At 43.6% G+C, this 23,986-nt stretch overlaps 1 protein-coding gene across 7 annotated transcripts in view; it reads right to left on the minus strand.

Annotated features, from left to right (window-relative positions):
- Positions 1 to 23,986, minus strand: part of arhgap44 (Rho GTPase activating protein 44) — a 188,205-nt gene that overhangs the window by 62,575 nt on the left and 101,644 nt on the right. For all 7 annotated transcript variants that reach the window (XM_033044040.1, XM_033044037.1, XM_033044039.1 and 4 more), the window contains exons 2-6: positions 12,378 to 12,417; positions 9,122 to 9,226; positions 7,202 to 7,278; positions 3,221 to 3,332; positions 2,358 to 2,434 (exon numbers count right to left, since the gene is read on the minus strand). In XM_033044040.1, the coding sequence (XP_032899931.1) occupies positions 2,358 to 2,434; positions 3,221 to 3,332; positions 7,202 to 7,278; positions 9,122 to 9,226; positions 12,378 to 12,417 (411 nt within the window). The remainder of the gene's footprint in view (positions 1 to 2,357; positions 2,435 to 3,220; positions 3,333 to 7,201; positions 7,279 to 9,121; positions 9,227 to 12,377; positions 12,418 to 23,986) is intronic.

Below are 23,986 nucleotides of genomic sequence, written 5' to 3' on the forward strand. Positions count from 1 at the left end.
ACCCTATACTTAGAAAGAATTAGACTTGTCTTAATGGACAAACAAGATCTTTTCCATAAAATTTGGGCTCCATTCATTAACTATCTGAAGGGATAGATTGGCACAGCACGAGGACCCAACTGAAACTTGAACTCAGGAATAGATGAAAAGCTATACTTTATAACCTACGAACCTATCTCCATTGATGTATTACAGGTAACCCATTCCACCTCCCTTGCTTTTCTGTTGTGTTTTTTTTTTGTGTTTTTTTTTGCTTTCTTTTTTATTTGTAACTTTCTACCCTCTCTTTTTCCCTCTTTCTATAAAAAATAAAAACACTAGAAGCAGAAGTAATTGATAATGGAAAATTTTAATAATGTATGACTGATGTATATGAAAAGTTTTTTTACTATAATATGTAACTACATTTTATAATATGTCTACTTCTAATAAATAAATTAAAAAAAAAAAAAAAAGAAAGGGACTGCGCACCCTGTCCACGGGCACCCTGTGGGATTTCCGGTACAGCTATGCATCCTCAATAAGGATTGTAACATAGTTGTATAGTAGATTATTTAGGTTATTTGTTTGTATTGTATTATGCTGGTGGGTTCTGGTTTGTTTTATTGTAGTGTAAATATTATTTTTTAGTAATTGAATAAATTTGTTGATAAATTAAAAAAACAGGGACATTTTACAATTTTTACTGAAGCCAATTAATCTACAAACCTATAAATCTTTGGAATGTGGGAGGATACTGGAGAAAACCCATTGGGTCACAGGGAGAACGTACAAACTCCATACAGACAGCAGCCTTGGTTAGGATCGAACCCGGGTCTCTGGCACCATAAGGCAGAAACTCTACCGCTTCACCTTTCTCCCAAGCAGACACAATACACAAAGGAATAGTTGGCAATCTCACTTCAACAGGTCATAGGATGTTGAGGGATAGGGAATAGGATGAGTGTCACGTTAGTGCAGCCACCATGTGCTGTTGAGGTACTTTACCAGAGTAGACGGATCACACTGGGCTGTGGTTGACATCTTCCAGAAATAGAAGTTTCACTGCTAATTCTATAACTTTGCAATTTTATCAGCCACACACAGATAAGGATATTCCAAATCTACATGCCTACACTGAAATTCCAGTCACTTAAAGTTCAAAGATTTAAACATACTTGTTTTTTTAACAGAATAAATACCCTGGGAGTGATTTCATATAATGTCAGTTGGGGAGTGCCTTTAGTCCATGCCTTCAATGCCATAAATCACCACACACCAACTACAAAAGTACTTTTCAACATATCCTTATACAGGCCACTGACAGAATGAGTTCAACTCATTTCCTGAAACGTCCTCAGGAGAGATAAAGAAAACCGATTCCCTGGATTGGAATCTGGTCAAAGTTATAGTTCGACAACCGAAATGGAATGAAAAGAAACATAGGTAACATTATCAGAAATAAATGTTGCGTTTTCAGCTTCCAGCTTTTTCTTTGCTATGCAAAGAATTTACTGTGCTAATGAATAGCAACTTTCAGACTCCAAACTTCGGATCTTCTCACTAGTTTTAAGTCAAGTATGTGAAATGGGATCCTTTATCAAGGCATGAAGATTAACACATTTAACCTGGTTGCCCATAATCTTCCTGGAAAGGCGTACCTCATGTTATATTAAAAAATAACACTAGAAAACACCTATTATTTAGTTTAGTTTATGATTGTCATGTGTACCAGGGTAGCTTTTTGTTGCATGCTATCCAGTCAGCGGAAAGAATATATGATTACAAGGTAGACACAGAATGCTGGATGAGTCAGTGTAAGGCAGCATCAATGGAGAGAAGGAATTGGCGATGTTTCGGTTCGAGATCCTTCTTCAGTCTACAATGTTATTTTAAAGAAAGAATGATCTCTTAAAATACTGGTATGTGGGAAACTGTATTTTATATCTAAAAGTGATGAAGAAAGATCAAGTTTTAATTGATGCAATTTAAACACCGTACAAACAGCACCTGTAGTCAGGATCGAACCAGGGTCTCTGGCACTGTAAAGCAGCAACTCTACCACTGTGCCACCATGCTGCTTCCCTGCACACCCCACTGTGCAAATACAACAAAGCTTTAATTTTTGCCTCCAGCTTTTCGGGAGAATATTGTAGCTTTTTGCAGTTACACCTACATCCTCCTGATCAACCCACTGGTGATTACTCTGGCAGTTAGTTCTGCCATGCCAGTGCACACTAGTATCTCCTCCTCCTCCTCCTCCTCCTCCTCCTCCTCCTCCTCCTCCTCCTCCTCCTCCTCCTTCTCCTCCATTCAAGACCAACTCACTCTTTTTGCTTTTGGAAAAGAACTTAAGAATAAGAAGTACTCAAACTTACCGTGTTCTAGCTGAGTCCATGTCCAATACTAGTTTTGCTAAATGTTTTCTCTGTTTTTGGATATTGGGGATGTCCACCTAAAAGAACAGAAACAAATATAATTTGTTGTATTTTTCTTTGTTCATACAGAATCTTCTAGCTGCGTAGAAACAGATAAGGCATGTTTAATGTTGTAAACTCTCAACTGAAGATTCCAAACAAAGACAATGTGAAGGTAAGGCCATCGCAACAGTTACATTATTTAGGTGTAAATGTAGCTGAATGTGCTATCTAATACTGGAGTATAAATGTGTTATGATAAAGAATCCATATTCCAAATGATGACTGGGCGAGAATTCTGTCCGTGTTCCCCCAAATGCCCAGCGTAACTCCATGGGATGATGTATGCGTAGAGTTATTCCAGGGAACATGTTAATGCAGGGACGGCTGTGTTTAGTTTAGTTTAGTTTAGAGATATGGCATGGAATCAAACTCTTCCGCCCACCGAGTCTACGCCAAACATTGATCACCCGTATACATGAGTTCAATGTTATCCCACTTTCACATCCGTTCCCTTCACGCTAGCGACAATTTACAGTTAACCTACAAACCCGTGCGTCGTTGGAAAATGTTGGCGCAAAGATAGACGCAAAATGCTGGAGAATTTTCCAACATAGCAGACGATTAAGGAAATGTCGAATGGTTCATTGTTAGCTGAGGGCAGGTGACAACGAGGCATACTATCAGTAAAATTATTCAAGAGGACAGTTCAACTAGTCGGAGAACAAGTGTGGGGGCAGGACGGAGAGAGAGGGATTTTGTGTCTATCTTCAAAAAGACGATAGGGAACTGGACCTCCACGAACATTTGAGAGCATTCCTTACCTCAGCTAACACAAACAATGGCTCAATGACATCCCTTTCTATCTGTTGCTCAAACAGGATGAGTTCCTGGGCTAGTCTATCCTCTGTGTCTCCACACATCTTCAGCATCTTCCTGCATAACAGAAGGACAGAGGTCATGTTTGTATCATCGCAAGTAACAATAAAGTAAACTGTGCCCTGATGAAACATGTTCTTCTCTTACTCTCCATTTCATTTTAGCTTTAATCAAAAAGCGACTGGGATTCCATCTGCATGTTTTTAACCTTCCAGAAGCAACAGAAACATTTTTGTAGCTTGGATACATTCCCTTTTTCGTGCAAGGGAAGCCGGAGGTATATTCAGGAGATTTTTAATCAGTCCCTTTTAGCCAAATGCGGGTTCAACAAGCTATTGACAAAGTACATTGTGGACAATTGAAATGGTACGTGAATAAATAAGTGATAAACATGCAGGTGGACATCTCATCATCTTCACCAATAATCTACGTTATTGGTTCAACAATAACTCTGTTCTACACAAATGTTCAAACCGCTTCAGTTCTGTGGGACAAGTGTTAGTCAGCAGGATATTTGACTTGAACATTTCAGAAGATATCAACATTGAGTTCAACTTTTTAATAACTCTTAATGTGAGGACAGCAGAATGGCACAGCTGGTAGAGCTGCTGCTTCACTGCGCCAGAGACCAGGGTTCGATCCTGACTTCGGGTGCTGTCTGTGTGGAGTTTGCATGTTTACTGTGCCACCAGAATGCAGAATAAAGTGTCACAGCTTTACAAATATAGAGAAAATGCAAACAAAAAAAAAACCCATGACCACTAGGTAGGAAGGTTGGGAGATCAAGAACACACTCTTCACTTATGAGAGAACCACTTATTAATCTTGATACAGTTCTGCTCAGCCCATTATAGGAAAGTTATGGAAGTTTTGGAGACAACTCACAAACATACAGGCGACACCCCAGTGACCGTGTGGCGACAGATTAGTAATTGGCAGTCACCTTAAAAATCGCCTAGGTGGGACAGGCCCTTTAATCTTCTCTGAACCCTTTCAGGCTTGACAACATCTTCACTGAATCCTTTCAGGCTTGACAACATCTTCACTGAATCCTTTCAGGCTTGACAACATCAAGCTTCCCCATTGCTTCTACATTTCTCTTTTAGATTTAACAGAAATTGTCAGATGCAAACTGATGCACAGGACGTGTCTAGAGAATGATTTGAATGTACATTTCTCTGCATGGGCACTTTATTACAACATATGACAAGGTCTGACAAGACCTTTCAATGGGATGAGAACGAGTCCCTACAGCAAGGCCACAGTTCATTGGCTTGATTTTAGTTGTGACTGCACATACAGTGTAACTCTTGTTGTTTTGTTCAAATATCACCCATGGAGATCCAGCCGCTCCAAGCTGCAGCCAAGACTTTGGCCAAAGCTAACAGAACGCATCATCCTGGGTGAATCTGATTGAAAACGGGCTTTGAAACTGTGCACCGTGTTGAACTTTCATGTTTAATTTTGGGTGATGCAACCCAAAACTAACTACAAAGCTGCCAGCTTGGGAATTATGGTTAAGCTCCAGACCATTACACGCCTGAAACTGCTGGTGTATGTCTGACCACACAACAGGATAGCAAATCTCAAGGCATTTTTGAAGTAGAGCCATCACACATTGACATGGTTACTGAAAACCACTCTATTTTAGTTTCACACTATTCAACAGTCAAATAGATCACTTGACCTGTTGCTAGTTTAGTTTGGTTTAGTTTAGTTTAGAGAAACAGCGTGGAAACATGCCCTTCGGCCCACTGAGTCCACACAGACCATCGATCACCTGTACACTAGTTCTTTGCTATCCTACTTTTGCATCCTACATACTAGGGGCACCTATCGGAAGCCAATTAACCTGAAAACCTGTACGTCTTTGGGATTTGGGAGGAAACCAGAACACCCGGAGAAAACCCACGTGGTCACAGGAAGAACGAATAAACTCCGTACAGACAGTACCCGTAGTCAGGATTGAACCCGGATCGCTGGCGCTGTAAGGCAGCAACTTTACCGCTGCGCCATTGTGACGTCCCTCTTGTCCTTTGATCTCTTATCTTGAGTAATATTTTTGAAGTTTAACAGGCACAGAACCGTCACAGATAAAGATGAATTGATTAAAATGGCCGTTCAGCTCAGGTAACTTACCACACATCCAGTTGTAGTATATTATTTAATCAGACCGTATCTCAACAATTTCTATTCCAGAATTTCTTATTACCAGTTCATTATTTGTACACAAACAAACGCGTTACGTGACGGGAGAACAAAATAATGATGTTTAACTGTTTCGGGGTTTCAGGAGCGGTGTACCAGTGAATATTGCACAAAAAAAGACTGCTTATTAAATTTACCGTTGAACCATGATTTGGACCATATTTAGACAAAGGAATTAATTGAATTAAATGAATTAAATGTAACATCTCCAAGTTTGCGGATGACACAAAGCTGGGTGGCAGTGTGAGCTGCGAGGAGGATTCTATGAGACTGCAGGGTGACTTGGATAGGTTGGGTGAGTGGGCAGATGCATGGCAGATACAGTATAATGTGGATAAATGTGAGGTTATCCACTTTCGTGGCAAGAACAAGAAGGCAGATTATTATCTAAATGGTGTCAGATTAGGAAGAGGGGAGGTGCAATGAGACCTGGGTGTGCTTGTACATCAGTCACTGAAAGTAAGCATGCAGGTACAGCAGGCAGTGAAGAAAGTGAATGACATGTTGGCCTTCATTGCGAGCGGATTGAGTATAGGAGCAAGGAGGTCCTACTGCAGTTATACAGGGTCCTGGTGAGATCACACCAGGAGTATTATGTACAGTTTTGGTCTCCTAATTTGAGGAAAGACATTGTTGCTATTGAGGGAGTGCAGCGTAGGTTCACCAGTTTAATTCCCGGGATAGCAGGACTGACATATGATGAAAGAATGGGTCAACTGGGCTTATATTCAACTGGAATTCAGAGGGATGAGAGGGAACTTGAAAGAGACATATACAATTCCTAAAGGTTTGGACAGGCTAGAGACAGGAAAAATGCTCCTGATGTTGGGGGAGTCCAGATCAGGGGTTGTCACAGTTTAAGAATAAAAGGTAGGCCATTTGAGTTGAGGAAAAAACATTTCACCCAGAGAGTTGTGAATCTGTGGAATTCTCTGGCACAGAAGGCTGTGGAGGCCAATTCACAGGATATTTTTGAGAGAGAGTTAGATACAGCTCAGGGCCAATGGAATCAAGGGATATGGGGAGAAAGCAGGAATGGAGTACTGATTTGGATAATCAGCCATGAGCATTTTGAATGGCGGTGCTGGTCCAAAGGGCTGAATGGCCTACTGCAGCTATTTTCTGTGTTTCTAGGACCACCTGAACACATGCTTGTTTAAGCTGAGGAAGTGTGAAATATCTGAGTTTCAATATACTCTACAATTTCAGGGAGCATATTATTGCTACTCTCTGAGTGCTGCACATAAACCAGTCATGAAACCTTCAAACTTCCCAGTATTAATATTGTAAACAACACAGATTAATATCAAACAACTCTTCTTTCCTTTTGGAATATAAATATCATTAGTTAGCAGATGTATTCAATACGAATAACGGCCGGCCCCACTTGCGCGACCTTTTCAACATGTTGAAAATCCAGCGGCGTCCAGAACAAGGTACGACTCTTTGGGCGACTACTCATGACCATACAGGCTTCACCCCGCGACATGTCACCAGGATGTCGCCTGTATAGTCGTGAGTCGTCTCCTCAGTCGCCCAAAGAGTCGTAGCGTCATTTTGGTCGCCGCTGAATTTTCAACATGTTGAACATTTTCAGCGACCTGCAACGACCTATGACGGGTGCCGGCAGTCGCTGAAAAAGTCACATAAGTGGGACAGGCCCTTTAGATCATTTGTATCGAATCTACAATGTCAAATCAAATATATAAATGGCTTACCCCAGCAAAGAGTCTTCACCCAGAATTGTAGACCCTTCCACTAAACATTGTGCCAATGTTGTTAATGGCAGCTTCTTCTGTAGGCATGATCAACATGATTTATAATTAGATCTGATCGGCTGTGATTACCAGGCAGGATAATGTAGCTAATACCCTGTGTCTTTATAGACTATAGAATTTAGAGATAGAGCGTGGAAATAGGCCCTTCGGCCCAGCGAGTCCGCGCCGAGCCGCGCCGAGCCGTGATCACCCCGTGCACTAGCACTATCCTGCACAATAGGAACAATTTACAATTTTACTGAAGCCAAATAACCTACAAACCTGTACATCTATGGAGCGTGGGAGGAAACCGGAGCACCCAGAGAAATCCCACGCAGTCACAGGGAGAACGTACCAAACTCCGTACCCACAGCACCCGTAGTCAGGATCGAACCCGGGTCTGTGGCAGTGTGAGGCAGCAACTCTACCGCTGTGACATTCCTTTATTTTCTATCACGAGATGTAATTCTGTTCAGATAAGTAAATGTTCGCTGGCCACTATTTACTGTTGCATTTGGTAACTTTGCTACCACTTTTTTAAAAACCTTCCATCATTTGATCTTTAACTAATTGATAATAAATCGCTTATTAAATTTACAATTAATTCCATCCAATAAGATGTTAATTTTAAAACAAAATATTACAGCTGCAGGAAAAGCAGGCAAGTCACGACCATTATAAATCAACATTTCAGGAGAATATTCTTCTTTAAAATTGCAAACGTTAAAATGATATTTTCCAGGTGCATAGAATAGAATCTATGGGGATGTAATATCCAGTGATCACATATCTTTGGGATGTGGGAGGAAACTGGAACACCCGGAGGAAACCCACACAGTCGCAGGGAGAACGTGCAAACTCCACACAGACAGTACTTGAGATCAGTTGCGACACTACGCCACCCTAGAACAGTATAGAATGATCGAACCATATCTGCTGCTCATTAAGAAAAACGCTAAGTGCTGGAGAAACTCAGCAGGTCAGGCAGCATCTGTGGTCTGATGAAGGGTCCCAACCCAAAGCATGGTCTGCCCATTGCCGGCACAGATGCTGCCTGACTTGTTGACTTCTTCCAGCACTTTGTGCTTGGATCAAGATTCCAGCACCTGCAGTTCCTTGCTCCTCCAATCTGTTGCTAATTAGTCATATGTCTCAATCAGAACAAAAATAAACATTAAATGGAAGCATAAATAGGCCATCTGTTCAATAGCTTTTACATTCCTGCACTAGTCTTGTATTTCTTGATTTCACAGCAGGTCAGGCAGCACCTCTGTAGAAGATGGATAGGTGACGTTTTGGTTCCCTCTGAAGATGGTTCCTGACCTGAAGCATCACTTTAGTTTATCTTAGTCTAGAGATACAGCATGGAAACAAACACCTGAGCTCACCGAACCCACGCCAACAAACAATCACCACTACATTAGTTCAATCCTACACACACACAGGGACAATTTACAGAAGCCAATTACATACAAACTTGCAGGTCTTTGCAACGTGGGGGGAAATTAGACCACCCGGGGAAAACTCACAGGGTCACAGGGAGAACGTACAAACTCCGTATAGACAGCACCCATGGTCAGGATCGAACCCGGGTCTCCGGTGGTGGGAGGCAGCAACTGTGTCGCCCCTATCCATGCTCTCCAGAGAGGCTACCTGACCCGCTGAGTTATTGCAGCACTGTGTGTGTGTCATTGAGTGGGACTCCTTTCATTTGAGAATAAAATGCATCTGCATCTACAACAATGTTCTGGGTTACCAAACAAGCGAAGAAAAGTTTGGCAAAGAGTTTGGGTTAACATCCATTTACAATTCATTTCTCCGAGGCTCGCTCATGCATATACGGTCGGTCGATTCAGTGGACAGTAATTAATGGAAACGTACGGATCGTTTGTCTCCGTCCACACCTTGTTGTCCCTGGAGACATGCTGTGAGTTTTTTATGAGTGCTGTGCGAGACTTGTTTTACCAACTCTAGACGTTTCTCCACCTGTTTAATGAAAAGGTTTTTACAGTGAAAACAAAATCAAAATCACATAAACCGAACGGGATGCAAATAGATTGTTTTCTTCTGCTCACATTTCATATTAAACAACGTACTTTAGACGTTAGACATTAGAGATACAGAGCAGAAACAGGCCCTTCAGCCCATCGAGTCTGTGCCGACCAGCGACACCAGCACTATCCTAAATACTGGGGACAATTTACAATTTCACCAAAGCCAATTAACCCACAAACCTGTCTGTCTTTGGAGTGTGGGAGGAAACCGGAGCACCTGGAGAAAACCCACCTAGTCACAGGGAGAAAGTACAAACTCTGTACAGACAGCATCCATAGTCAGGATCGAACCTGGGTCTCTGGCGCTGTAAGGCAGCAACTCTACCGCTGTGTCACTGTGCAGCTCAGTAAATTAATTCTGTAATATTGATTTGGGGATTTTAAATCTCCACTTCAAACATATGGTAGTTTTCATTTCCCAAGTATTTGACGGCATGTCAAGGTTACTTTCTGCAGTAAAGACAATCAAATTCTGCCACGAGTGCGTCAACTCTGCAGCCTAGCTCAAGCATAATTTATCCTTCCTAACCGCAATAAAGAGGTGACCTAAAATAGCTCACCGTGAACGGCACAGACAACTGATGGCGTCGAATCCAGCCGACTCTTTCTGTGTTAGTTACAGAAGTGGATCTGCAATCATGCATTATAATCGCTCCACTCTTTCAAATCTCGACTCCTGCAGTAACATTTCATTCATTAACTATGCTATGTGTACACTGTGAATGAATGACTGTGAATTGTAATCATGTATTGTATTGCCGCTGACTGGTTAGCATGCAGCAAATGCTTTTCACTGTGCCTTGGTACATGTGACAATAAACTAAACTAAACTAAAACTCTCAATATATTACATTGGCTTGAGTGATAGGGGTGGCACAGTGGCAGAGTTGCTACCTGACAGTGCCAGAGCCCCGGGTTCAAACCTGACTACAGGTGCTGTTTGTGTGGAGTTTGTATGTTCTCCCTGTGTCCGCGTGGGTTTTCTCTGGGTACTCTGGTATCCTCCCACACTCCAAAGACGTACAGGTTTGCAGGTTAATTGGCTTGGGTAAAAAAAAAATTTGACTCTAGTGTGTTGGATAGTGTTAGTGTACGGGGTGACTGCTGGTCGGAGCGGACTCAGTGGGCCTATGTCCCACAAGGAGGAACTCAGGAAACTTATCATCCTGAGAAAGTAGTTCTGAGCAAATTGATCCAGCTGTGATACTGACTGACATCATCCTTTAGGTTTTAAAAGCTGACGCATGGATTTAATTTTCCAAAAATTCTCCATATTCGGGGAAGATTCCATTAGATTGCAAAATTGGAGATTCAAAACAGAATGGGGAGTAAAGGCAGGGAACTACAGAGTTGTTAACTTAACATCGGACAATGGGGGAATATTGGAAGCTACTATTAAAGATGTTGCAGCAGTTCATTTGGAAATAAACTCAAGGTAATTAGGCCAAGTCAATGTTTTGTGTGAATCCTTCATTGGAATCCTTTGCAGACTCTTGTACCCATGGTTAGGGAATCAAGAACCGAAGGACGTAGACTTAAGGTGAGAGGGACAACATTTAATAGGAACATGAGGAGCAACTTTTTCACTCAGAGGGTGGTGGGTTTAGGGAACGAGTTATCAGACGTGGTAGTTGAGGCAGATATTGTAACAGAATTTAAAGGACATTCGGACTGATACATGGATAGAAAAGGTTTATCTCAGATGGGCATCCTGGTTGGTATGGACTGGTTGGGCCAAAGGGCCTGATTCTGTGTTGGATGACTAAGTAATATGCACTGTAGACAAAGTGAAATCAGTTGATGTACTTGGATCTCCAGAAGGTATATGATAAGTTTCTGCAATAACAGCTGCAAGATTAGTTGCCTAAAATGACAGAGAAAGTAGAAATAAATAGTGCAGGGAGGAACTGCAGATGCTGGTTTACACCAAAGATAGACACAAAGTGCCGGAGTAACTCAGCGGGCCAGGCAGCATCTCTGGGTAAATAGGTCTATTTGTGACTGGAGAGATGTAAGGTGTGGTGTCTGCAAGAATTGGGGCCGGGGTTTAATTATTTTCCATTTTATCTGATGAATTTGCTGAAGGCACAGAAAGGGCTGCCTGATATTGCTGATGATACAAAGGAACATATCAATATATGTGGTGAAGAGAGGACATAGGAGCCTGTAAAGGGATACAGGTAGGTTGTGAGTGGACAACAATTTGGCAAATGGATTACAAGAGTCAAGAGTGCTTAACTGTTATAAATACCGACAATGGACCAATGAAATTCTTACTTGCAGCAGCTTACCAAGCCTGTAAACGCAACACACACAGATACATGTCATAATTACAAAATTCAGTAATTTAATAACTATAATTTGATAGCAAAAAAAATCTGGTCCATACTGGAATGAAAGGTACAGTCTGTAGATAGTTTATTTTTAATAAAGAAAATGAAAATAAAAACAAGCATATTTCCTAAATGTTGAGAGATTACAGAGGTCTAAGATGCATGAGTGACAGAAGACTAGTATGCAGGGCCAGCAAGTAATCTGGAAAGCTAACGGCGTGGAATTGTATATTGTTAGGGCTTTGTTTGGATATTTGATTAGAAATCTTGTGGAAAGACTTTGTCCAATTGTTAACTTCAGAGCACATTAAACAAACCAGAAGATGTACATTAAATGGTACATGGGTTTTACACAGTTAGAGGAGAATTTGCTGGACTGTATCATTACAAAAATAGATCAAAAAGAAATCAAGGGTTAATGGATTTTTGCAAAAACAAGTGATTAAGGAGGTGATAACAAATAGTTTAGAAAATTGTCATTAACTTCACATCTTGTGCTCTTTGTCTGATTGGCTCTGCTTCAAGCAAACTGGTTTTACTGCTGTTTATAACGGACACCTGAACAGTGCAAGGCTCGGTTTATGAGGATGAATAAACTGGAAATTAAAAGGGATTAGATGTTCTGTGTCAGACAATAGTATTGGGTTGAGAGTATTCGATGATACTTTTAGTATAATTGTAGTGGGATGCCCGGATGCATGAACGATCCTGCTGTGGTGTCATCATGCAAAATGGATGAACAAATGTTACCTGAAGCAAATCTTCATTCAATACTTCTGTCTTTTCAGCTCTGCAACAGAGGAAGAAGTTGTATTGTAATAATCCCAGACGTACAGGACAAGTGTACAAACCTTTCTAAAATTAACCTTTAAACAGTTCATGCCACATTGTGAATGCAATGTTAAAGTCACATTCATATCATATGGCTGAGAATTATCCGTGCAATGTTTACTTAAACTATGACTTTTTGGTTGCAATTTTGGTACAAAATAGAGAGCCCTTTTCAGAGCATCTCCCATAAGCATAAATTTAAAGTTGAAATATCCTTGATAAATCAGTTACATTCAATTATATTTTATTATATTATATTTAATATAATTTGTTTTAGTCTGTTTTACAAGTATGGAGATGCAAGGAACTGCAGAACTGTGAACAAACACAAAGTGCTGGAGTAACAGTGGGTCGGGCAACATCTGTGGAGGGAATGGAAAGATGGCGATTGTAGCAATCAGAATTCAGATTGCTGGAAGCTGTTGAGGGACAATTTCACAGCATGAAATTGAAAGATTCCAAGACGGGTCCTGGAATCTTTCCAACACGGAGACCAAGGAATGTAACTTGTAAATATTGTGTCAGTATTATTATTATTCCACATCTGAGGCGAAGATGTGACCGATTTCAGCATCTAATGTCTGATCTTAAGAAATCAGCAATGGAAACAGGCCCTTCGACCCACTGAGTCCATGCCTACCAATGTTCACTGGTACGCACTCGCAGTCTGAAGAAGGGTTCCAACCCGAAACGTCACCTATTCGTTTTCTCCAGAGATGCTGCCTGACTTGCTGAGTTACTCCAGCATGTCGTGTTCATCATCAGTTCACACTGTTCTATGTTATTCCACTTTCGCATCCACTCCCTACACACTAGGGGCAATTTACAGAAGCGTCTTTGGGGATGTGGGAGGAAACCGCAGTAGCAGGATTAAACCCACGTGGTCCAAGAGAGAACATATAAACTCCACACAGACAGCACCCAAGCTCAGGATCGAACCAGGGTCTCTTGCACTAAGAGACAGCAGCTCTACTAGCTGCGCTGCATTTTGTCTAACCCCTTGGCTGGTGTCCATTTTACGGAAAAAAAACAAATGATGTATACATTTTTCTCACTGGTGGCTTGTGTTTTTAATATTTTGAATTTGTCATAGCCATAAAATTACATTCTTATTTGCTTCATTATCTGAGAAACCAGTGGACACAATATTTCTGAAAGTAAATGCTGACATTGCTGATATTGGTAAATGCAGTCTGCAGATATCTAACTTTCATTAGTAGTGAGTGATTTCTCTAATATAATTATTAAAATATTACAGGTATGTTCTAAGCACATTTCATTAACACAAAAGCAAACAGCAAGGTTAGCACCTGAATGAAACCCAACACATTCCATAGCATCTGCTGCAGTTAATGCCCTTGAACTAAACGTCCCTTGGCAATGCAGCATTATCAACACGATCTGCACTAATCCATTATAGTGAGAATGCAGAGAGTTCTGTATATTGAGAGACATTGATATTTATAGCAATTCCCAGATTAACTATAGGCATCCTATATTTTTGCTCTGCATTATATAATTCTCAATACTGCGATGTTGTGACACAGTGAGGAGGGTCCAGACCTCAGTTTCTTCTTCATCATCTTGTAGATGCTTCCAAGGTAATGGAGGAATTCGAGGAACCGGATGAAATACCGAATCTTTGAAAAGTCGGCAGTCAGAACTTCTTCTCTCGAGCCACAGAGGCGAGAATACGGCACACTGCTTCTATCTTCATTGACCAAAGGCATCTTGAAGTGCCACGTTATCTTGCAGGTTCAGATTGCAATAGTGTTTTTAAATCATTGTTTTTAAATATTTTTTTTTGCTATTTCTCAGTAATTGCATCTACAAGACGAGCAGTTCGAAGCCCGGTCTTTCAGCAGACTGGCCAGAGTACTGAGTCAGCTTGCAGTTGCAGTTTTACTGAATGTTCACTGCCTTCTTGATTCACCGCTCCATCCTGCAATACCCTGAATTTTAAGGTCAAAGCTATTCAGTCTATGCGAAGAAAAAAAGCTGCAGTTGATGTACACACTAGACTGATCATCAGAGAAGATTAACTCCTGGCTGACTGTCTTTAGACTTTAGAGATACAGAGCAGGAAACAGGCACTTTGGCCCACCGACTCAGCACTGACCAGCGATCACCCCGTACACGAGCATTATTCTACAGACAATTTACAATGTATACCAGAGCCAATTTACCTACAAACCTGTACGTCTTTGGGGTGTGGGAGAAATCGGGAGCATCTGGAGAAAATCCACATCGTCACAGGGAGAACGTACAAACTTTGTACAGACAACACCGGTAGTCAGGATCGAACTTGGGTCTCTGGCGCTGTAAGGCAGCTGCTCCACAGTGCCGCCTGTCATTTGAATACTTCTCAGATTACATCCTTGTGGCATACAGCCAGCTATTTTCATTTCAACTGCTAACAAATCTCTTTTTTTTTTGGCACTAAATATCTTGAAAAAATGTGTGGCAAAGCAGACTAATTGTCCTTTAAATACACTTGTTAGTAATCAAATGAAAATTGTACTCAATCTCTTCGGTTAGGTTAGGCTTATTATTGTCACATGTAGTGAGGTACAGTGAAAAGCTTTGTTTGCATGCTAGATCAGATATTCCGTACATAAATACAATCTGGTCAAACACGTTTGATAAAGCAAGGGCATAGATAGAGCTAAGGATAAGATAGAGTGTAGAATATAGTTCCCAACATTGTTAAGGGGCTGTCCCACATGGGCAACTTAATCTGCGAGTTCTGGCGAGTTTACCCTCGACTCATACTCGCAGCGTGGTCGACACAAGGTCGTAAGAGATCTTTGTAACTCTCCTTCAAGCTCGAGAGTAGTCCCCGTGTACTCGAGGCCTCAGGTAGGTCGTGGCGTATTTTTCAACATGTTGAAAAATGCCCGCAAATAAAAAAAGGTCGCCATGGAAAAAATCGACACTTCTTTTACTCGTAGGTTTAGTCGTAGTAGGTCATAGTAGGTCGGCATGTTAGTCGTAGGTAATCGAGGGTAGTCGAAGGTAGTCGTAGATAGTCTTCATCATAGTCGAAGGGAGGTCAAAGGGAGGTCAAAGGGAGGTCGAAGGAGGTCGTCTTCACTCTCCACTATTCGGTGTCCAATTTTCCCGAAGTTAGTGGTAGCCAGTCATAGCTAGTCGAAGCTAGTCTTCAACATAGTCGAAGGAGGTCTTCAACATGACAGTTTTTCATACTCTCCTAAACTCTTCTAAACTCTCCAATTAGGTCGCACAAGTGGGACAGCCCCTTAACGCATCAGTTCCCCATAGACAAAGTCAAGAGAAAGTTAGATTTAGCCCTTAGCTCTTAGGGCTAAATCTAATCAAGGGATATGGGGAAAAAGCAGGAACAGGGTACTGATTTTAGATGATCAGCCATGATTATATTGAATGGCGGTGCTGGCTCAAAGGGCCGAATGGCCTACTCCTGCACCTATTTCTCTATGTTTCTATGTTAACATCTTCAATGGGGTAGAGGTGAATCGGACAGTTCCCTGGCTTATGGTAACCCTGGTTAAACAGATATCCAATCAAAGGGAAAAAAAACAATTATCTTTTCAACACATGATATGCCCTTTACTTCATCAATAAGCCAGACCCATCGCCTGGTTGTTTTACTCATTGAAACCGTTTCCAACTAAGTTCTTTAAGATGTCACTGTCCAAGAGAAAGACGAAATGCCTTCCCTGCATGTAGCAAGGCCATTGTTGAGATCATTAACCATTATTGAAATAACAATTGTCTTCATTTAATAAGATTCTGATAGCAAAGTGAGTGGTGATTTTAAGCATAATTTGTTTAGATGCAGACTACACGGGGTAGAAAAGTTTCTGGATATAAAAATCATAGAGTCTTACAGTGTGGAAACAGGCCCTTCAGCCCAACTTGCCCACATCGGCCAACATGCCCCATCTACACTAGTCCTACCTGCCTGAGTTTGGCCCATATCCGTCTAAACTCGTCCTATCCATGCACCTGCCTAAATGTTTCTTAAACGTAGCGATAGTCCCAGCCTCAACTACCTTCTCCGGCAGCATGTTCCATACACCCACCACCCTTTGTGTGAAAAGGTTACCCCTCAGATAGTGCACAAAGGAAGTGTGTAGGAGAAACAAATGTTTTCCGCATCACCAGCAAAGTGTGGAAAGCACAAGCTTTGTCCCAGTTATTACAGGAACTACTACTAGGCCAGTGCTTTTAAAACTATGACAGACACAAAATGCTGGAGCAGCAATTCAGTGGAACAGGCAGCATCTCTAGAGAGACGGAATGGGTGACGTTTCAGGTCGAGACCATTCATCAGACTCGTCTGAAAACTTCTGGGTCAGACTCAAAGCTAATGCCTGCTTCAACTAATTAATGTGGATTGCAGCAAATTTTCCTTCAAGACCCTTCGGCCCACCGAGTCCACTCCGACCAGTGATCACCCTGTACACAAGCACTATCCTACACATTTGAGACAATTTTATCATAGCCAATTAACCTTCAAACCTTTGGCATGCAGGAGGATGTACAAATTCCATACAGACAGCACCCATAGTCTGGATCGAACCCGGGTCTCTGGCACTGTACACAAAAACTCTACCGTTACCCAATTTATGAAAGGAATTTATGAATGGAAAATCATGCTTGACTAATCTTCTGGAATTTTTTGAGGATGTGCCAAGTAAAATGGACGAAGGGGAGCCAGTGGATGTAGTGTATCTAGACTTTCCGAAAGCCTTTGATAAGGTCCCGCATGGGAGACTGGTGACTAAAATTAGAGCACATGGTATTGGGGGTAGGGTGTTGACGTGGATAGAAAATTGGTTGGCAAACAGGAAGCAAAGAGTAGGAGTGAACGGGTCCTTTTCAGAATGGCAGGCAGTGGCGAGTGGAGTGGCGCAAGGCTCGGTGTTGGGGCCGCAACTGTTTACCATATATATTAATGATTTGGAAGAGGGAATTAGGAGCAACACTAGCAAGTTTGCGGATGACACGAAGATGGATGGCAGTGTGAACTGTGAAGAGGATGTTAGGATGTCGCAGGGTGACCTGGACAGGTTGAGTGAGTGGGCAGATGCATGGCAGATGCAGTATAATATAGATAAATGTGAGGTTATCCACTTTGGTGGCAAAAACAAGGGGGCAGATTATTATCTCAATGAGGTTAGGTTAGGTAAGGGGGAGGTACAGCAAGACCTGGGTGTCCTTGTACACCGGTCACTGAAAGTTGGCGTGCAGGTACAGCAGGCAATGAAGAAAGCTAATGGAATGTTGGCCTTCATAACAAGAGGATTTCAGTATAGGTGTAGAGAGGTTCTTCTGCAGTTGTATAGGGCTCTGGTAAGACCACATCTGGAGTATTGTGTACAGTTTTGGTCACCTTATTTGAGGAAGGACATCCTTGTGATTGAGGCAGTGCAGCGTAGGTTCACAAGATTGATCCCTGGGATGGCGGGACTGTCATATGAGGAAAGATTGAAAAGACTAGGCTTGTATTCACTGGAGTTTAGAAGGATGAGGGGGATCTTATAGAATCATATAAAATTATAAAAGGACTGGACAAGCTAGATGCAGGAAAGATGTTCCAGGGGCCATAGTCTTAGAATAAGGGGAGGCCATTTAAGACTGAGGTGAGAAAAAAACTTTTTACCCAGAGAGTTGTGAATTTGTGGAATTCCCTGCCACAGAGGGCAGTGGAGGCCAAATCACTGGATAGATTTAACAGAGAGTTAGATAGAGCTCTAGGGGCTAGTGGAATCAAGGGATATGGGGAGAAGGCAGGCACGGGTTATTGATTGGGGACGATCAGCCATGATCACAATGAATGGCGGTGCTGGCTCGAAGGGCCGAATGGCCTCCTCCTGCACCTATTTTCTATGTTTCTATGTTTCTACTGAAGGAGGCAACTTATTGAGAACAAGATGAAGCATTAATTAAAGAGAGACACACACAGAGGGAATTTTGCAATATTGAAAGATCATGTTTCATTCACAATGTTTTGTGAACTAATTTATCCCCATTGTACAATTAACTGCTCCTTTATTAAAGAACGTTAAGTGATATTTTCTGTCATTTACGCCTTTGAAATTTGTTTTCTAACTCTTATAATTTTCTAAAGTGATTGCAGCTGCAAAATCTTGGCTCCTGACACAAAATGAATGTAAACACTACCTCATTAGACTGTTTTTCTGGCATCCAAACTTCCACCTCTGAGGATATGTTTCCAGCGGCCAGCAGCTTTCACACATTCAATAATGGACAACAATGGTGTGACGTTAATCCGTCCCGGACAACAAGTATTTGTTCGTCAAAGAACCCGAGACAAAATGTCACCCAAGCTAGACGCAAAAAGCTGCAGTAAAGGGCCTGTCCCACGAGCATGCGACTGCATGCGGCAAGCGCGACCTAACGTGGTCGCTAGAGCCATACGGCCTCGCGGGGCCGGTCCCACTTCGATCGCCGGAGCCGTATGGAATTGTGCGGAGCTGGTCCCGACATCGCGAGGGGCTCCGAAAAACTGACACTGTCCAAAAATTCTGCACGGCAAAGGCCTGCCGGCCCGCAACCGCATTGAAGCCGTACGCACCGCCTCGACGGGCGTGCACAGCGTCTCAACGCCGTACGCAGCGTACGTCTTTGCTCGAACCTCATGTCAACTCGTACGGGATCACTCGACCTCCACGTGGCCCCCGCTTCCGGCTCGCCGCATGCAGTCGCATGCTGGTGGGACAGGCCCTTTACTCAGCGGGTCAAGCAGCATTTCTGGAGACAAGAAATAGATGACGTTTTGGGTTGGGACCCTTCTTCAGACTCGGAGGGGGAGCAGTGAGAGAGGACGTCACCTATTCCTTTTCTCCAGAGATGCTGCCTGACCTGCTGAGTTATTTTGTGTCTATCTTCGGTGTAAAACAGCATCTGTAGTTCCTTCCTGCCCAAAACGTCACTATCTGCAAGATTAGCGAATATCCCAAGTACAGTCTCACTTCTTGCACGTTGGTTTTTTAGATAGCTTTAGAGATACAGCACGGAAACAGGCCCTTCATCCAACCGGGTTCATGCTGACCGGCAATCACCCACACATCAGTTCTGCGTTATCCCACTAATGCATCCTACACACAAGGGGCAATTTACAGAGGCCAATTACGTCTTCAGAATGTGGGAATTACGCCCACCCGCACGTCTTCAGAATGTGAGAGAAAACCGGAGCAGCCGGAGAAAACTCACACGGTCACAGAGAGAACGTGCAAACTCCACATAGATTGCACCCGTAGTCAGGATTGAACACGGTTCTCTGGCATTGTTAGGCAGCAACTCTGCTGCCCCTAATACAGGATAAGGCAAGATAATATTCCTATTAAAGATGAAGGTTGGAGCCAGTGGGTGGGCTGTGGACTTGCCTGTCCTGCCATCAACAGCTCCCCGAGGGTTCAGAAGATCGTCTACGGAAGACTCCACGGCAGCAGAGTGGTGGCTGCAGGAGGGGTGAGGACGGCACATTCATGGGGTCGAGGAGTCAGTGGAGTGGGCCGCTAGAAGCCCTGCAGCAACCGGTGGATCGCGTGGATAGGTGGGCCCACGCGCGCGAGGTCAGACGCGCGCGTGGATTGGATGCAGCCTGCAGCGGCAGGGAGCAGCGGTGGAGGACACCGACAGTTTTGCCAGGACAGGCCGGCCCCGCACCACCAACCCAGTGCCGATAAGATTCTATACCACGACAACAAGCCTTAAGGCCACGACAGGACTGGATATTCTTTAGTCAGAGGGTGGTGAATCTGTGGAATTCTTTACCACAGAAGGCTGTGGAGGCAAAGTGAGTGGATATTTTTAAGGCAGAGATAGATAGATTTTGATTAATACAGGTGTCAGAGGTTATGGGGAGAAGGCAGGAGAATGGGATGAGGAGGGAGAGATATATCAGCCATGATTGAATGGTGAAGTAGACTTGATGGGCCGAATGGCCTAATTCAACTCCTATCACTTATGACCATATGATATCTTTAAGAACTTGATATTTGAAAGGTACAAGATGGTGCCAGATACATGGGTCTCTTTGTGTACAGTCCTATACAAAGTCAACTACACTTACACTATAATTGTTGCACTCTTGTACTATGTATGATTTTGCTAGATTGTATGCAAAACAAAGAATTTCACTGTATCTATGTAACGATAAAATACTATTGATGATTCGAGGAAATGCTGGGAAAGTTAATAATTAGTGGTTTATGATTGTCACGTGTACCGAGGTGCAGTAAAAAGCTTTTTTGTTGCGACAAAGATTCTGCAAAAAGACTACATGATTACAATCAAGCCGTCTAGAAACAATTAGACAGGTACATGGGTGGGATATGTAATTGCCCCCCATGTCCGTGCCAACCAGCGATCACCCCTACACTAGTTTTATCCTAGAAAGTAGGGACAATTTACAGAAGCCAATTAACCTGCAAACTTGCGTGTCTTTGGAGTGTGGGAGGAAGCTGGAACACAGGGAGAAGATACAAACTCTGTACAGACAGCACATGTAGTCCGGATCAAACGTGGGTCTCTGGCGCTGTAATAGCGCTTTCTCACGGGGCGACTTGACGCAAGAGTTAACCAGAGTTGAACATCGTGGGAACCCCGTGCGATAACCGTACGGCATTCATGGACCACCGTGGACCACCGTGGCGCTAACGGCAGGTACTCGTGTAACTTGGTGACTCGGGAGAAAATTCAAGCAAGTTTGAATTTCTCCAAGATTGACTTGTACACTTGTGGTTGAAGATTGCAACATTATATGAACGTAGTGGCCAGTGCGATATCCGTAATAACTCTTGCGTTTACCGTGGGAACTCCTGCGAATGGTGAACCCGGAAGCTGGACAGAGGGGACAGAAGGTGAGTAATCTGGAATGAACATGCTGTTAGGCTGGGATCATTCTCTGCGAGATGATCTTAGTGCGGGAGACAAGTGTAGGAGAGATGTACTGACTGTGTGGGCAGAGCTTTGGAAATGATTGCCCACCATTCTCAAAAGCCGCTGTGTCTCCCTGTCCCTCCAACTCCAGAGGAATCCGCGCCCCCTCATCCGCAACCCGGGTTCCTCTGGAGTTGGAGCGGGGCTGGGCTAGAGTTGCTGCTGGCTGTGAGTCTCTGGGATCTCCGTGCTTGCAATTGGTGTCCCGTTGGTCCTAACGTCTCCGGCCACCCCCCTGGACTGGAGCTGAGACTGTGAACTGTACCGCCCTTGCCCCCTCCCTCTGCAACTGCAAACAACCCCACAGCTCCCAGTCTCAGCTCCTGTACAGGGGGGTGGCTGGAGATGTCACAGCCCGAGCTGCGCCCCCTCATCCGCAACCCAAAGAACAAGACGCACCTTGCACACCATCAGCTTCTGTCCCTACGGGGAGCGTGTTCCTCTGGAGTTGGAACGAGGCTGGGCTGCTGCTGGCTGTGGGTCTCTGGGATCTCCGTGCTTGCAGTGGGCCTGGGGGTCGGTGTCCCATTGGTCCTGACGTCTCCGGTGACTGGCACTGACCTGCTGGCATCGCCGACGTGAAGACAGTGCAAAGCCCCCGCGCCGGTGCAATGGGCGGGGAGCTGAAGAGGGGAGGGAAGGGGTCACACACATGGCCGGGAAGCAGAGGGGTGTAGGTGGGGTGAAACTGAAGGGAGCGACAATCTGCTGCTGCCTGCCCGCTGAGTTAAAAAGTTCCCACGCAAGACTCACGATACACTGTATATCGTGAGTCTACCGTGGGAACTTTTTAAGGCAGCAGCAGATTGTCAATTATTAACCCTCCCGCGCAATTACCTTCTCTTTTATGAATGGGGATTAGTAGTTAGCACAGCCCAGCGTATGTGAAAGCAAGCAGCTAATGGATGTCTGTTGAGTTAGTGGTTCACTGCTGCATCAGGGGATGGGGAGGGGAATGACATGTTGTGTCAGAGTGCTGAGCAAACAACATCTGCTGTGTACACAGTGTCCACTGGCAGAATATACAGACCTCATGTCAAGAGTACAACACTACCTGCTGCTGCATTTGCAGCTCAGTGAAACTCAGCATCACTCGCTGTGTTCATATCAAGCGAGCCAATATCCAAATTGATTTAGTGTCATTGGAGTCGTACAGCATGAAAACAGGCCCTTTGGCCCAACTTGCCCACACCAACCAACACACACAGGGGGGCACGGTGGCACAGCGGTAGAATTGCTGCTTTACAGCGCCAGAGACCCAGCTTCGATGCTGACTACGGGTGCTGTCCGTACTGAGTTTGTACGTTCTCCCCATGACCTGCGTGGGTTTTCTCCGGGAGCTCGGTTTCATCCCACACTCCAAAGTTTGTAGACTAATTGGCTTGTGAAAACTGTAAATTGTCCCTGGTGTGTATGTGTGCGGGGATCGCTGGTCGGCGCGGACATGGTGGGCCAAAGGGCCTGTTTCCGTGCTGTGTCTCTAAAACTGAAAAGATTAAAACTCAGTGGGGTGAGGCAGCATTTCTGGAGAACACAGATAGGCGCTGTTTCGGGCCGAGACCCTTCGTAGGAGCTTGTGTAGAAATTCACTGATGGTTTTGCCACAATTGCTGGCCGAGAATGCACATCAACAACAAGGGAAGAAATTATGATTTGCTTTCTGCACTAAACATTAATAGAATGACATCTAAAATAAGCACGTGATCTAAACACCAGAGGACTGCACTCTTCCACACAATGGAGGGGAGGAGGGAATAAAAACACTTGTGTTCACAGTTGTGTCACCAGCAGTTATCTCATCAGCACCACTTTGACACACGGCAGCCTGTGCCAATACAGAGGGATCATCTCACTCACCTACCTGCATTCACATGTGACTTGGCAGGATTGCTCATAGCCTCCCCTGCAGCATTAATGTGCTAAAGTGGCCCTCTTTTTATTCCAGCTGCTGAGAAAGATTTTATTTGGTTTTAGCAAACATCGGTTCACAATGTAACCCTTTCCCTCTCACCACTCACTAATGATAAAAGTGGTCTTGGTGGATGAGTTGGGCTGAAGGGACTGAATCCTATAACTCTATAGGAATGGTATTTCTATTAGATAAGGTGTTCATAAGTTTAAAATTTCTAGGAGCAGAAATAGGCCATTCGGCCCATTAAGTCTATTCCTCCATCCACTCATGGCTGATCTGTCTTTCCCTCTCCACCCCATTCTCCTCCCTTCGCCCTATCGCCCTTAATACACTTATGAATCAAATCAAGTTAAATCAAGACCCAATCCACTTGTCTCTTCGCATTCCCACACTGACCTTTCTGTCCTGGGCCTCCTCCATTGCCAAATTGGGGCTCAGGTCCACATATTCCGCTGCTGTAGCTTACAACCCAACGGTATGAACACGTGTAGCTGGGACATTGTTGGCTGGTGTGGGCAAGTTGGGCCGAAGGGTCTGTTTCTACACTGTATCACTCAATGACTCTTTGACTCTATCCATGTTCTCCTGAAGTGCTGCCAGACCCTCTCAGTTACTCCAGCATTTTGTATTTTTTTAATATACATAATAGCAATGTCAGAATTAA

This window comes from Amblyraja radiata, chromosome 26 (genome assembly GCF_010909765.2).
Source record: "Amblyraja radiata isolate CabotCenter1 chromosome 26, sAmbRad1.1.pri, whole genome shotgun sequence".
NCBI classification, from domain to species: Eukaryota; Metazoa; Chordata; class Chondrichthyes; order Rajiformes; family Rajidae; genus Amblyraja; species Amblyraja radiata.